Source organism: Daphnia magna, linkage group LG3 (genome assembly GCF_020631705.1).
Source record: "Daphnia magna isolate NIES linkage group LG3, ASM2063170v1.1, whole genome shotgun sequence".
Lineage (NCBI taxonomy): Eukaryota > Metazoa > Arthropoda > Branchiopoda > Diplostraca > Daphniidae > Daphnia > Daphnia magna.
Genome location: NC_059184.1, coordinates 1478171 through 1491869, shown reverse-complemented (window position 1 = coordinate 1491869; position 13699 = coordinate 1478171). Strand labels below are relative to the sequence as shown.

The following is a 13699-nucleotide window of genomic DNA, read 5'->3' as shown; positions in this document are numbered from 1 at the left end:
GGCATATTGGCATTCTACCAGATTTTTTTTTTTTTGCTTCGAAGTTGTTTCTCTTTTGTTCTCTGCGTCGTCATATTCGCTCACTTGTAAGGGTACAATATTACCTGCATCTCCCCACTAGTCTCCCTGAAGCCAAACACCTGAACAGGGTATAGCTCTTTTTACTTTGTGCGTGTGCAGCTGATCTTGTTGGCCTTTTCTCTATATTGCAATACACTCTGGAATTCAAACGGGTGCTGAATCTAGGGCGGATTGCAAAGGCTAAAGGCATTTTGACGGTTGTGTCTGGATTCACAATTCATAAGAATGGCTATTAGACAGGCATCAAGTGACTGGGTCAATCTTGTGTGATACAACTCATGAACCAAATCTATAGCTCTGTCTGTTTGAGTTCCTTCAAGCTTTCCCCTGTCAATTGAGTGATGGAACACGGGAGAAATTCGTTCACAATATCCAGGGTGGACTTACGGTACTAATGAGAGTCAATCATGATTTCGATCGAGTAGTGCCCAATTTGGTTTCTAGAAAATTTAAAACGCTTTAATAAGTTAATGAAATTGAACGTATCAATGTATTTTTTTTTCTCTGCTGACTATTTAGCAGGTACGTGGAACATTTGACAAAAATTGTGCAGGTGCTTTATCTTTAAAAAAAGGGGGAAAAGTATGTACCATAAGATTAGAATATTGTTAGATCGTAAAACAATTTCAAAAGCCTTTTGAATGAAGTCCTATTAAAAGTAGGAAAAACACGACTAAATGCCTGGCTATCGGAAGAAACGCGCTATTACTGATTTGTACGTCCGTATAGAATTCCGTAATGTTGTACTGTCGTGGGGAAATGTTCATTTTGTATATACTTTCCGGCAAGTATATTCCTAAAAGTCAGATGGAAGTAACTGTAATAAAAAAAAAAAAATGGCTAAATATGATTCATACCCGAATCGTTTTTGGGTCCTTTAAAGTAGTAATGAAACATGGAACGGGTTGGGTTGATGCTAGTCGGACCGTAAGGTAAAAATGGACGTCGAAATCGGCACCAAATTCGATTGTTATCCAGATCCGTCAAATCAGGAATGATTACCTATTTTAAAGTTATTAAAAAGAAAGAAAAAAGAGTTGATCATTTTCGTAGGTAACTATAGTAGTTGGCGTGCACACTAATTTGCGCCAGGTTGATCATAAATTCCAACTGGGACATTGCCATAACGTCATGGAGATTGATGACGGTTATCGTGTCACAAGAAGGGAGGAGAGGTCGTTTGTCACGCCATTTCAGGAAAGGGACGATGATGATAGTAATAATAATGCAGTTGCAATGAGAAAAGGGTTGGTCCGGTGAGAAAGCAAAAAGACAACAACAACAAAAAAATACTCACGCCAGCATGAGGGAACGGTGGAAATATCTCCTGTTTAACATACTGCAATAAAGACAATAAATAAAATAAGAAACAACGGTAATAATCTGCAAAAAAAAACCAAAAAAACATTACGTAGTGCCCAAGAGTGACTCTGCCACGATCCAACATGCAGACACTCATATCCATATCCATTAAGGAGAAGTCACTGTAAGCCATTCCGAACGCGACATAAGTCTATCGAAAACAATCGTTTTACTTAAACTCTTTTGAACTGTTTATTACATGAAATTCTTCGTACTTGCGGGTCGCGAATGTATCCTCCGATTGTGATTTGAGTTTCACGTTGAGATGGGTCGATTTCGATGATCAGGACGTATTCGGCTTCATCCAGCGAACAAATTGGGCTCGATTGGTAATAACCGCAAAGACGCACGCAAGTACGGCGTATCCCGCAGCCCACCAGCTCGCCGGCTACAACAATACAATTTTTGGTACGTTACCTATTATTTGCGGATTAGTGGATTATACACCACTCACGGAACGGATTGCTGAGTAATCTCTCTGAAGTGAAGACCCAATAGCGGTCGCCCAATAGGACACTAGCTCTGCGTGCGTGAGAGAAACGGGAATAGTGAAAATCAATAAAAATCGGAGGTAAGGAACTCTCTCTCTCGTTACATAAAATAAATGTCGCCGACGTCTTGGAATGGTGCTTCCCACGTGAAAGTCAGATTGTTCATGCGAAGAGGGTTTGGCGCGTTGACGACCGCCGACGATGAACGGTCCCTACAACTTAAGAACATGGCCGTCCGTGGAGCACTCACAAAGCGCCCAACACCCGCTTGTGGTAATTTATTAGTAGGTCCTCCGCCAACTGCCCTAGCCTCCATGACGAAGGCCTCAAAATATTCTCGACCTTCCAATCTCACTATTGCCAAAACATCCAAAAGGTAAACACAAATAACACAGCAAGTTATCGTTCAAGTTATAAAAGCTTTAACGGCGAACAAGAGAAATTCTTTTATTGAATTGTGTTGTTTGCATTGGGGGGTGGCCAGACAAAGAGAATTAACTAAAGTTGGTCGTTGTAAACAATCATTCATATTCAGTGGTCTCGTACGGGAAACGGCGCTGTCCGGCACGCAACGACTTGTGTTGCATCTTTGTGTTGAAGTTGCGTAGCCAAGGTAACGCCAGACCAAATCTTTTTACTTATTTATATACGATACTGTGATTGGACTTTGTCAAAAGGTATGAGATCATTGAGATCAGCTTCTGAATTACCTCGATCGATACTGAATGAGGTTCTTTACAGTCCTATCTATAAACTTAATGGCCTCGTCTACGTTCGCGCTGCTAAGAAAGGCGGGTCAAAAGGAAAGGTGCCACGATTGTATCTATTCCCAGTTTCTAATGCAGTCTCGATGTAAAATCAAGAAAACCTTCATTTAAAATAGAGTACCTTCAAGCGCGCGTCCTTTTTTGTAGCGATTGTCGACTGTAAAAATCCTGTACGGAGTCACCGTCGTCATCAAAATTGGCTGAATGTTCATCCCGTCTGGTCCGTTTATTGCAGGTCCATTAGGATTAGGCCGATTGAAACCTGGTGCATTTATGGGTAGTCCATTCGATCCGAGGCCTGGTTGTCCGACCACATCCTGAACGAAAGGGATTCGATGGGGTTTCAAGTCGTCACACGATTCGGACGTGTAGCCGAGAAGGAAAGCCGCTAGGCTATGGCTACTCAAAACGGCAACAATAGTAAAGGCGATTTGAAACCACATTTTTGCAACGCTGTTCTTTCTTTTGCTATCGCCCAAGCACCTCCGTCGTCGAGTGCGTGCACAGTGTTATAGACGATAGCGTCCAATTCATGGGGATCTACCACCAGAGAGTCAGCGTCATTAAACAATGTGGCGCATCGAACCTAACTTTGGCGTAAATAATAAGGAAATCGCTCGCGCTACCATGCAAAATAACACTTGGGTTGTGATGGATGCAAAAGGGTGGGAAAGAAAGGTTCAGTTGGACTCTTTTTTTTTTTTTAAAGGGCTGTTACGGTTTAGGAGCGACTTGACTGGCCGAAATTGAAAGCACAACTGACGGCTACCTGCTCGCGCTATACTTACTACTTGATCCGGCTCACTACTCCGGAGTTAACGGAGGGGTCGAGGTAGGGGACTCTTCTACTTCGTATATAGCCTCATGTGATTCTGTCTACTGTCTAAGGAAATCAATCGACGTGAACTTTTTAAGCCTTGGTCACGATACGTTTTCCCAGCTTTTGTGGTACTCTTTGCACCAGCTTTACACGCTATCGGTTGAGACAACAAAGGAAATAGTGATGAAACGACTATCACTTGAACGACAAACGAGTTTCTTGTCTTCCACGATGCAGTGTTATTGCTGCAGACAATGCAACCAACAACATACCAATTTTTAGACAACAACTCAGTTAGAAGAGAATATCGTGCCCATCAAGGGAGGCACGATGGAACACGCAGGATTACAGGGAAATTAGTTTTTTTTTCGACAACAATTCTTAAACTGAATTCTTCCAGATTATGGCTTATCGTGATACCTGTCAAGTCCTAACATAATAAAGGACAACGTTCACGGCAAGTACGTGAGCCATATCGTAGTAAACGCGTGACTTCTTCAGGAATTGTAACATTATGAGTTGCGAAACATGAAGTGCAGTCATCGAAGTTGTTTTCAATTCCTGTTACACGGTCTTTAAGACAGATTGAGGCATAAGCTCGATAAACTTTGGTATACGAAATGTCGTGTTGGTCATCATGGTCGTTGTTTTTCATTTTGATTGGCCCAGAAAAAAGGGAATGTCGATGGCGTGTTTTTTTTTCTTTTTTGAAATCGAATTATCGACCCTACCGAAACATATGACCCGATAGCACACAGTTTTATTGCCAGTTTTGTGGACTTTTGATTCATATTTTTTGTTGTTGTATCCCAAAAGGTAGAGAACCTCATAAATGCCACGGTAAGGATCGAAATTAATGGGATATCACGTTTTCAACTGGTTCAATGAGATTCAAAATTTTTATGTTTGTTTTTGCCTCTACCTTTTAAGGTGCTGGTCGCATTCCATAAGAATCAACGACGACAGAAGATGAAAAGTGGCCATTAAAATGTAGAAATGGGCCAATTCCAGCCGAGTTCAAACAGTTTTTAACCTTTAAAAAATTACGTTCAGAAACAATAATAAAGAACATTTACAACCTACAAGGTAAATTTTTGGCAGCGAAAATTGTATTTATCATCACACTAAGTCAGATACCAGAGTGTTTACTTTCTCGCACGCACAAGAGCACACTTCAAACTGGAAAGGGTGAAACGCAAAGGTGAATAATTAATGTATTAAAAGTTATCACTTGTCCTTTTTAATGTCGATTTTCAGGTCTTTGGTTGGATGGCGCCTCCAGAAAATGCCACAAATAATTAAAAAGTGACATACGTGCAATATGGCACTGCTTGCATATGTCGAGGGAAAAGTATTCCAACACATTTCAATGAAGCCTAAGATACATAACCTGCAAAAATGAAGGTTCATGGAGTACAAATTTTATCATAACTTGGTAACGGTAAGGCTTATTGCATTTAATGCGAATAATTTACCTCAGCCATATGGAGTATGGGGTGGACCAGAGAAGATACGGCAGAGTATGGAAATACCAAACATAAAATTGGTAATGTAAGGAACGGCTGAAAGCCACTCCAATCAAGTTGGCAGTGAAAAGAGGTAGCAAAAAAAGTTGTGAAACTATTCCAACTCCAGTTGGTTGCAACTTAGCGAAACTTTTCATGTATCTGAAAACACGAAACAAAATTAAGAACAACAAGAAATGCAGGGTAAACGGATCAGTTGCTTTCTCACCTAAACCAAGGTTTGGCGAAGATCGCTAGTAGCACTACGTGAAGAAGCAAAAGGGTAATGTGGAAACCGGGATGAATGAATATTTCTTCCGGAAGAAAACGCCAATTGACCGTCCATTCAAACAGGAAGACGCGGCCCAAATTGAAAGATCCTATTAAATATGCCAATGGATTTGCTAATAGAAATGGGGCACCTAAGACAATCTAAAAAAAAAAGTGAAAATACAAAAAAATTATTGCTGAAAAAGGGGAAGATTCAGTTGAACAAGTATACTTGCAATCCAGCACAAATGGTAAGTTGTTTAAGAGTCCCGTAAATTCCTTGGCTAGCGATGTACGCCAGCAATAATGCTGGTGCAAATAGCAGAATATTCATTTTTATAGAAACTGCAAAACTATGATGTAAGTAGAAAATGCAATTACAAACATTGTAAAGACTAGCAGTAACAAGTTATTCAAAATACCTGTAAAATACACTGCCCAATGTCCAATAACCTTCCATAAATAAGTTTATTGAACAAAATAAGAACATAATTGCCACTGGATCGTTAAAGAGCCTTAGAACATATATTGAATGAACTCTATATGAAGTGCAGCAGATGAAAATCAGCATGTATGGTGGGATCTGACGGAATACAAAATCATTAACTATACCCAAACTTACACAGATAATCACTTACTTTGCGTGACTTAGAGTAGATCCTGAAGACCAAAGCTAGAGTTATCAGGTAGATCCCACAAAAAATGTACTGAGCAAGTCTTATGTTTTTCCCATAATTAGTGAGATAGTAGAGGATAGTGAAAAGATAAACAAATCCAGCTGGATAGACCAGAGGACCAGTGTCTCCTTTCAATTTGGAATAGTCCCATGTCCCATTTACAACTCCTTCAACTTCTTGCATGTAAGCTATCCAATCTATCTCTGTATCTGTAAAGGGGACATAAATGTTAAAACGAGGAACACTTAACGTTATAATGACTGCTTACATGGAATTCGCTGTATGACTAGCACATTCACAAACAATTCTCCGACGAGTAGAAGGATTGCGGAAACCCATAGCAAACTTGGATCGAATACTAATCTTTTCGCAAAATCAGTTGTTAGGTATTTTGCCTGAAACTTTGCAAGCCTTCTTTTAATGACTTGAATTTTCGTGCTTTGCGCACGGTGACGTTTACCGGGAGGCGCCATACTGTTGAATTTTTGGTGCGCGACTGCACGATATCTGACGAAAAAATAAATGTCTCCAGAAAATAAATTCTATAAACAGTTCAGCTGAAACTGAAAGCTATGTGGCCTAGGCTCAAACACTTTTGTATGGTTCTCCTACTCCATTTTTGCTTTTAATGAAGAACGTCTTTGATTGATAATTTGATGTCACACATTTATACTAATAAACCTAAGTGGCTAAGTTCAACATGAAATTAATTTTGTGATTTTTTGTTTTATTGAAAGCTAGAGCTTCAAAGTAAATAACGAGAGATACATAAATTACCTAGAATATTCAATTGTATTGCAATAGAAGTCTATTTTTTACCATTCTATTTTTAAAATACGCCATGAAGGCTGCAGAAGGCAGACCCACGCCAAAAAACTTTTTTCGTTTGTTAAGCGATATTTCAAACTCTGGATTACTAATGTTTCTTTTTTTAAATATTGAAGTTCAATATCTGTAGTCATGTAAAGTGTAAAAATGGATTAATATTTAACATACAATTTTTTAATTTTTTGTGCGGAAAGTTTAGATATAAATTTGTCGGCGTTGTAGCCAGACGGAAGCCCGTGGTCATGTGACCAGGTATTTCTTCCCCAAAAATCTCTGTCTCTGTCTTCGTCAGCCATCGCAGCAATGTTGAACGCCGTCGCTCGAGCTTCATCTGGAATTTTGAGAACAGTACAGCCGACTGTTTCTCACATTCAGAATGGACAATCAAAAGTCCTTCCTGCTCTTCTCGGAAAACGTAAGTTCAATTCGTTCAAATTGTCTACCCATTAAAATCAATCGTATGCCGGCCGGTCGTCACGAAATGGCACCGACCTGCCTTGCCAACATGGCCGCCATATCCCATCTGCATCGAAAGCTTAATTTATTCCTTTTCAGGGAGGGATTGATTGGGTATGTTTAGTAATCCAGGAATGAAAATAGTGTATTCTCATTTTATCTACATCTAGTCATTGTGTGTATTACTTTACTCCTTCCACTAATGTATCATTAAATTTTAGGAAGCTTTTATACTTCCCAGCTTCTGAGCGCCGAAGCAAAGACTGCTGCCAAAGCTGCCATCGCCAATGGAAAGATTGTTGCCGTTATTGGTGCCGTCGTCGACGTGCAGTTTGAAGATCAGCTCCCACCTATTCTCAATGCCCTCGAAGTCTCCAACCGCAGCCCCAGGCTTATCCTGGAAGTTGCTCAGCATTTGGGTAAGCTATTAGTACATTAAAAATAACATGGTAATTATATAACTGTTTTCAGGTGAGAACACTGTCCGCACCATTGCCATGGATGGTACTGAGGGTCTGATTCGAGGCCAGCCAGTTTTGGACACAGGATCACCCATCAAGATCCCAGTTGGACCTGAAACTTTGGGCCGCATTATGAATGTTATTGGTAAGTTACTGAAATTTTCTTCTTCTCCTATAGCTTACCCCAGTCAAATCTTGTAAATGATTTTTCTGGAAATTTTCTGGAGATAAATAATCTTTGTGTGGTCTATAATAGTTGTGTTAATAATGTCCCAACTTCATGGAAAACACTGCACATTATTTGTGTAAACTGTTGACTAATGTTCTACCTTCTCGTTAGGTGAACCTATTGATGAAAGGGGCCCGATTGTTACCGACAAGTTTGCTGCCATTCACGCTGAAGCTCCCGAATTCGTTGAAATGAACGTTGCCCAAGAAATCTTGATTACTGGTATCAAGGTCGTCGACTTGCTCGCACCCTACGCCAAGGGAGGCAAAATTGGTAACGTGATTTATTCTATTACTGAAGTCGTCTCCACTAAAACAAAACTTTGTAAAGGTCTCTTCGGCGGTGCTGGTGTCGGCAAAACTGTCTTGATTATGGAACTTATTAACAACGTTGCCAAGGCCCATGGTGGTTACTCCGTGTTTGCTGGTGTCGGTGAACGTACTCGTGAGGGTAACGATCTTTACCACGAGATGATTGAGTCCGGTGTTATTTCCCTCAAGGATAAGACATCCAAGGTAAAAAAAAATAATAAAGTAGTTGCATTGCTTATTCCGATTATTTATCAAATGTCATGGATCTGCAGGTAGCTTTGGTGTACGGTCAGATGAACGAGCCCCCTGGTGCTCGTGCTCGTGTCGCTTTGACTGGTTTGACCGTCGCCGAATATTTCCGTGACCAGGAAGGTCAAGATGTGCTGCTCTTTATTGACAACATTTTCCGCTTTACTCAAGCTGGCTCTGAGGTGTCTGCCCTGTTGGGTCGTATTCCCTCCGCTGTCGGTTATCAACCCACCCTGGCCACAGACATGGGTTCTATGCAGGAACGTATTACCACCACCAAGAAAGGTTCCATCACCTCTGTCCAGGTGAGTAAAATAACGTGGATGCAATCGAAGGCCCAGAAGTCAAATGGAATTTTAAACTTGTAGGCCATTTACGTGCCTGCTGACGATTTGACTGATCCCGCCCCTGCCACTACCTTTGCTCACTTGGACGCTACCACTGTATTGTCCCGTGCCATTGCCGAATTGGGTATTTACCCCGCCGTCGATCCCCTCGATTCCACCTCACGTATGATGGACCCTAACATCATCGGAGATGTCCACTACAACGCCGCTCGTGGTGTTCAGAAAATCCTCCAGGATTACAAGTCACTTCAGGACATTATCGCTATTTTGGGTATGGATGAGTTGTCCGAAGATGACAAATTGACCGTTGCCCGAGCCCGCAAGATCCAGAGGTTCTTGTCTCAGCCCTTCCAGGTCGCTGAGGTTTTCACTGGACACGCCGGAAAGCTGGTCCCCATCGCCGAAACCATCAAGGTAAGGAACGTCAAAGGAAAACAAGTGACAAAGAATTACATTGTTTCCATTTCTACTCTAGGGATTCAAGATGATCCTGAATGGTGAACTTGATCATTTGCCCGAGGCCGCCTTCTACATGGTTGGCCCGATCGAAGAAGTTGTTGCCAAGGCAGAAAAACTAGCTGAATCAACAGCATAAGTTGTCTGGCGGAATAGACCCATCCCTCAGCTGTAGATTTGGAAGTCGCAAATGAAGAGAATACATGTCAATCTTTCACCACATGATAATATCCGGTCTAACAAGCGAGTTCCATTGTCTCTGCAGTTCTAATAGCGTTGTGTAGATGTTCCGGAATCCTTTGTACAAAGTAAAGATGGAAACCGTTTATCTAAACTTTTCTTTTATTCAAACACCAATTCCATTATGGTCGTACTTGGCAGTGCCGATTCCATCAGAACAAAACAATAAATCGCCCCAAATAAGATAGTGGAAATATAAGTTTAAAAAATAAAACGTCTTTTCGTTGGATAAAAATAGTGATGGACACGCTACATCTGATTACAAGCAGTTTCAAATCAACTTGGGGGCTACTAACATATTGACAAGGGGATAAGAATTTCACAAGAAGCAGGGTACATACTTAGACAGCAAACCACGTTGACCTTGCAAACTAAGACGTTTTTCCAATTTCATTCAATGGCAAATTTCTCTTTTGAGATACTTGGCATTTGTGTGGCTGTAAATTTTTCATTCGTTTGTATGCTTGACGTTAACGCTGTAAGAACGCAACCATCATGAATCATTATTTATATCCTGATGATTTTATCGATGAATCTTTTGTTTTCTCATTTTCGACAAATCTCGCCGTAAATGTCATACCCTTGACTTTCAAGATGCAGCAGACACGTTTCTTTCCTCCATTATTAAAGCCCGCCTCTTCCGTGAAACAAGTGCTGCCACCATAATAATTTCATTTTCAAACCACGTCGTTCTCGAGTAACCATATCTGCACAGTTCGAGCATGCATGTCCGTGCTATTGACACAAGATTTCCATGGTTTTACGACGATGGTTAATATTTTAGTGCCAAAGATCCCTCGTATCCCAGAAGCATGGAAGACTAATGCTTCAATGATATGGTGCGATCTTTTTACGGGTCCGTTGTTTGGGTAAGTCTATCTGTTATTTCCTTGTATTGAAGCATGCTTCCATGTTTGGTGGTAGTAATGTTTACCGTCGTGGCAGTTCGAGATCGACTCGTATATCCATAGCCTTAAATCTTTTTTAAAGAGATTCGTTTAAAGGATATCGTGATTCGACCTAACTGGTGGAAAAAGAACGTAAATATTAGTTCCAGCTTCGTGGTTTTTGTCATGTTTGGTCTATCTAGAAATATTGGATCCACTTACATTTCAATATAGCTGTCGGTTCTTTAGGGCTGTTTCCCAGGTCACCTACTTTGTCAGATAAAACAGAGATATACTTAGTAAATCTCAAATAACTAATAAGTTTAAAGCCATGTTCTGGCATGTCACGTCGTTCAATATTTCATCTTGCCATTTTTCTCCCTTCTGACCACCGTCGCCACCTATCCATTGTTTGTTCCAATTTGAATTTCTAAAGTAAAAAGGCTTTTATTCTTTGCTTTCCCCCGCGTAAACGATTTATGTTTGTTTTTTTGTATGCTTCCTGGACACTGCGTGTCAACGTAAAAAAAAAAAAAAGGAGAAAACTTTGACTATGGTCATTTGCTGGTCTGTGTAAAAGCAAACAAAAAACAACACATGTGTCCAGCCGTAAAGTCAAAGGGCTGAGTCTCGTCAGTGATTCGAACGTCGTAAATAGTTTCTTTCTGTTGGCGCATGTGAACGTAAAGTAGCGTTAAAAAGAAAAGAAACAAGTTTGAAGGCGTAGAGGAAAAACTTGACTTCTTGTCGCCATCAAATACGTTTTCTTTATTATTTCTATTGCCGTTTGATGGCTCGAGCTTGCTTGTTTTGTTTTTTTATTGGCTTCTCGTTTTGTGCGTAGTGTCGCGAAGAAAATCGAGAATAGGGAAGGGAAACGGGGTTGAGGGAAAACAAAGAAAAGCTAGGACATAATCGTTAAAAGGAGAAAAAATCTTTCCGGAAAAGGAAGCTTGGGACTGGATCCGGAAGAACGGGAAAAACGAAACAAGATTTTTGTTTTGCCTATCTCATTCCCATGTTGCCGAGAAAGAAAACGGATACGACAAATAACAAAAGACTTTGGCAGGGCTGTCGAATCAAACCTCTCAACTCTATTATTTACAAATTTAAAGGAAGAGGGGCTCTGTCCCTAGTCTGTCCCCCACATTAGGTTTGATCGTCTAAAAATAGGTGCGCAAATACGAGAAATCTCAGCGGTCATTATCCTTCACATTTTTACGGCTAAAATTACACGCTTCCCCCGAATTATGTAATGGAAAAGCAAATGAATTTTTCTTTACATAAGCTGTGTTCTATCGCAATGCTTTTTTTGAACGAAATTGTATTGTCCGGGTTTTTACATCGTTATTCATAACGACTTGCATTAGTTCACTTTATCTAAATTACCGTGAATGTCTCACCAACTGAAATCGACGTTTATATTGTTTTTTTTTTACTGAGATTAAATTTTTCTTTTTATCTTGTTCAAAAAATCAAGCGTCATTACCCGTGCCGCACCTTTTTGTTCACGTTTTATTACCATTTCAAATGCAAGTTTTTGTTTTGTTATTTTGCCAGATGAACGATCTCACCCGGGGATACAAAATTCACTTAGTTTAATGGTAACGCATAATTACTGCGTATTTTTCGGTAGATTAGAAGTGCAGTCCTTCAGTTTTTGAACGCCACCGAGTCAGATCGTGATGGCTTCGGTTTTTACTGCTGATATCGAACCGCCAACTCTATCACGCACCACCTTTCCTAATGAGATTAGTGCATTTGTTTAATTTCCCTTTCTCTTTAATTCGCTGCATTAGGGGCTATTTTTTTTTCTCTTTCTCTGGACTGTCTAACCGTTACATTCAGTCAGAATGAAAAAAGAAAAAGAGAAAAATTATGGCCAAATGAATAAAACCTTATTTCGTAAAAAGCTCGTTGAACTAACAGAATCTTTTTTTTTCTTTCTTGTAATTTGTAAATAAAAAAAACTAGTACTGTTGCAAAGCTCATGGGAAAGTCCATCGCCGACTACGCAAACGTCTATGGGATTATGGAAACGCTTTCTTTTGAATAGATACAATGGATTGTCTCTATTAACTCTTCCGGATACGTGATATGCAAACATCCTCCCACTACTATTTTATTCAAACATTAATGCCCACGCCCTTGAATCGCTTTTTCTTCATTTTGTTATCATTTTAGAGGCTGCACGTACACTTTCCCCGGTTTTGGGATAACTGATCGATTGAACCAATTTTACGTGCAATAGAACTTGATGCACAACATCGGGATCGTAAAACAAAAATCCAAATCCGTATGCGATGCGGAACGGAACCGATATGTAAATAGAGCCGGCTGAATAACGAAAAAGAAAGAATAAGATCCAACAAGATATAAACTGCAAAGGAGGGCGCCAACAAGGTTTTAAGGACGACAATTTCCAGCCAAATATATGAGGGTATTGAGTGATGTCGACCCAAGGATTTATCTTGTTTTACGCACGCCCGTCAGTGAGGGTACGTAGCAGCAGTGTTATACAGCGGTTCGGAAATAGCTGAAAGGGGAATTTACGATGTGTCCTCAAACAGGAAAGGGAGGATTGTTTCACGGTACATCCTCCTGGAGGACTAGTTGCCAAGATAGGGGCGGCCAACGATGTTGTGTATTATTGAAACAACTTCTTCGCCTCGCTCGGCTAAAGCGCGATTGAACTAAAAACCGGATGTGCTTTTCAACTGGGTTGTGACGTGCCCACATCAATCTTATTCTACTCGATGAAGGAGACTGTAATGAGATTTTGTAATATTTTGTTTTGTGTTTTTCAAAGGGATTCATTGTCAGTCTCCGCTAATTAATTTCGACTGATCTATTCCTGTTCGGACAGCAGCTTCAGTACGGTCGGCGTCATCTGTCGGGAAACGTGACACTTTAGGAGAATTAGATAACAAAACCGTTTGCCCTGATGTGTTTGTTTATTTACTCGTCGGGGAAAATCAAGACCATGGGAAGATCTCTTTGGATGAGCCGAGAGAAAACAGGAGAAGGTGTTATTATGGTAATCATAAAGGGATATTTTTAACACCGTGTCTGCTTCGTGAGCTTTTTGGTGCGTGAACGACCATGAATGACATACATACAGCCATTTCTCAACGACGGTGGTCTTCCTGTTGGAAAACGGAGGCGGCAGCTGCTTCCGACATCCGCAAAAATAAAAGAGGAGGAAAAGACAAAAAAACAAAACGAAACTGTTTAACAGCACTCGACGGTGACGATAAAAGAA

The 13699-nt window shown here is 40.4% G+C and overlaps 4 protein-coding genes across 5 annotated transcripts in view; 2 read left to right on the top strand and 2 right to left on the bottom strand.

Annotated features, from left to right (window-relative positions):
* Window positions 1-552: 552 nt before the first annotated feature.
* Window positions 553-3459, bottom strand: LOC116919160 (putative ferric-chelate reductase 1). Its single transcript, XM_032925069.2, has 8 exons — window positions 2823-3459; window positions 2039-2288; window positions 1898-1965; window positions 1659-1831; window positions 1493-1594; window positions 1379-1420; window positions 939-1083; window positions 553-877 (listed from the first exon to the last, which is right to left on the bottom strand). Exons 1-8 carry the CDS (start codon window positions 3142-3144, stop codon window positions 708-710), a joined length of 1272 nt encoding a protein of 423 aa, XP_032780960.2. The 5' UTR covers window positions 3145-3459; the 3' UTR covers window positions 553-707.
* Window positions 3460-4612: 1153 nt separating this feature from the next.
* On the bottom strand, window positions 4613-6491 carry LOC116919159 (lethal(2)neighbour of Tid protein). Its single transcript, XM_045170984.1, has 7 exons — window positions 6242-6491; window positions 5935-6182; window positions 5719-5879; window positions 5529-5649; window positions 5256-5458; window positions 4997-5188; window positions 4613-4911 (listed from the first exon to the last, which is right to left on the bottom strand). The coding sequence occupies exons 1-7, from the start codon at window positions 6444-6446 to the stop codon at window positions 4749-4751; spliced, it is 1293 nt and encodes a 430-aa protein (XP_045026919.1). The 5' UTR covers window positions 6447-6491; the 3' UTR covers window positions 4613-4748.
* A 560-nt stretch (window positions 6492-7051) lies between these two features.
* LOC116919145 (ATP synthase subunit beta, mitochondrial) lies at window positions 7052-9636 on the top strand. The gene is made up of 8 exons (XM_032925051.2): window positions 7052-7216; window positions 7479-7676; window positions 7729-7863; window positions 8059-8220; window positions 8278-8462; window positions 8531-8812; window positions 8876-9268; window positions 9330-9636. The coding sequence occupies exons 1-8, from the start codon at window positions 7105-7107 to the stop codon at window positions 9447-9449; spliced, it is 1587 nt and encodes a 528-aa protein (XP_032780942.2). The 5' UTR covers window positions 7052-7104; the 3' UTR covers window positions 9450-9636.
* A 604-nt stretch (window positions 9637-10240) lies between these two features.
* The window catches only part of LOC116919139 (membrane metallo-endopeptidase-like 1), an 11871-nt gene continuing 8412 nt past the window's right edge, over window positions 10241-13699 (top strand). The window contains exon 1 of one of the 2 annotated variants that reach the window (XM_032925039.2): window positions 10241-10419. In XM_032925039.2, coding sequence (XP_032780930.2) covers window positions 10387-10419 — 33 coding nt within the window. In that variant the 5' untranslated portion in view covers window positions 10241-10386. Of the gene's footprint in view, window positions 10420-12438; window positions 13475-13699 lie in introns of those variants that run through there. The other variant, XM_045170982.1, reaches the window with a different exon arrangement.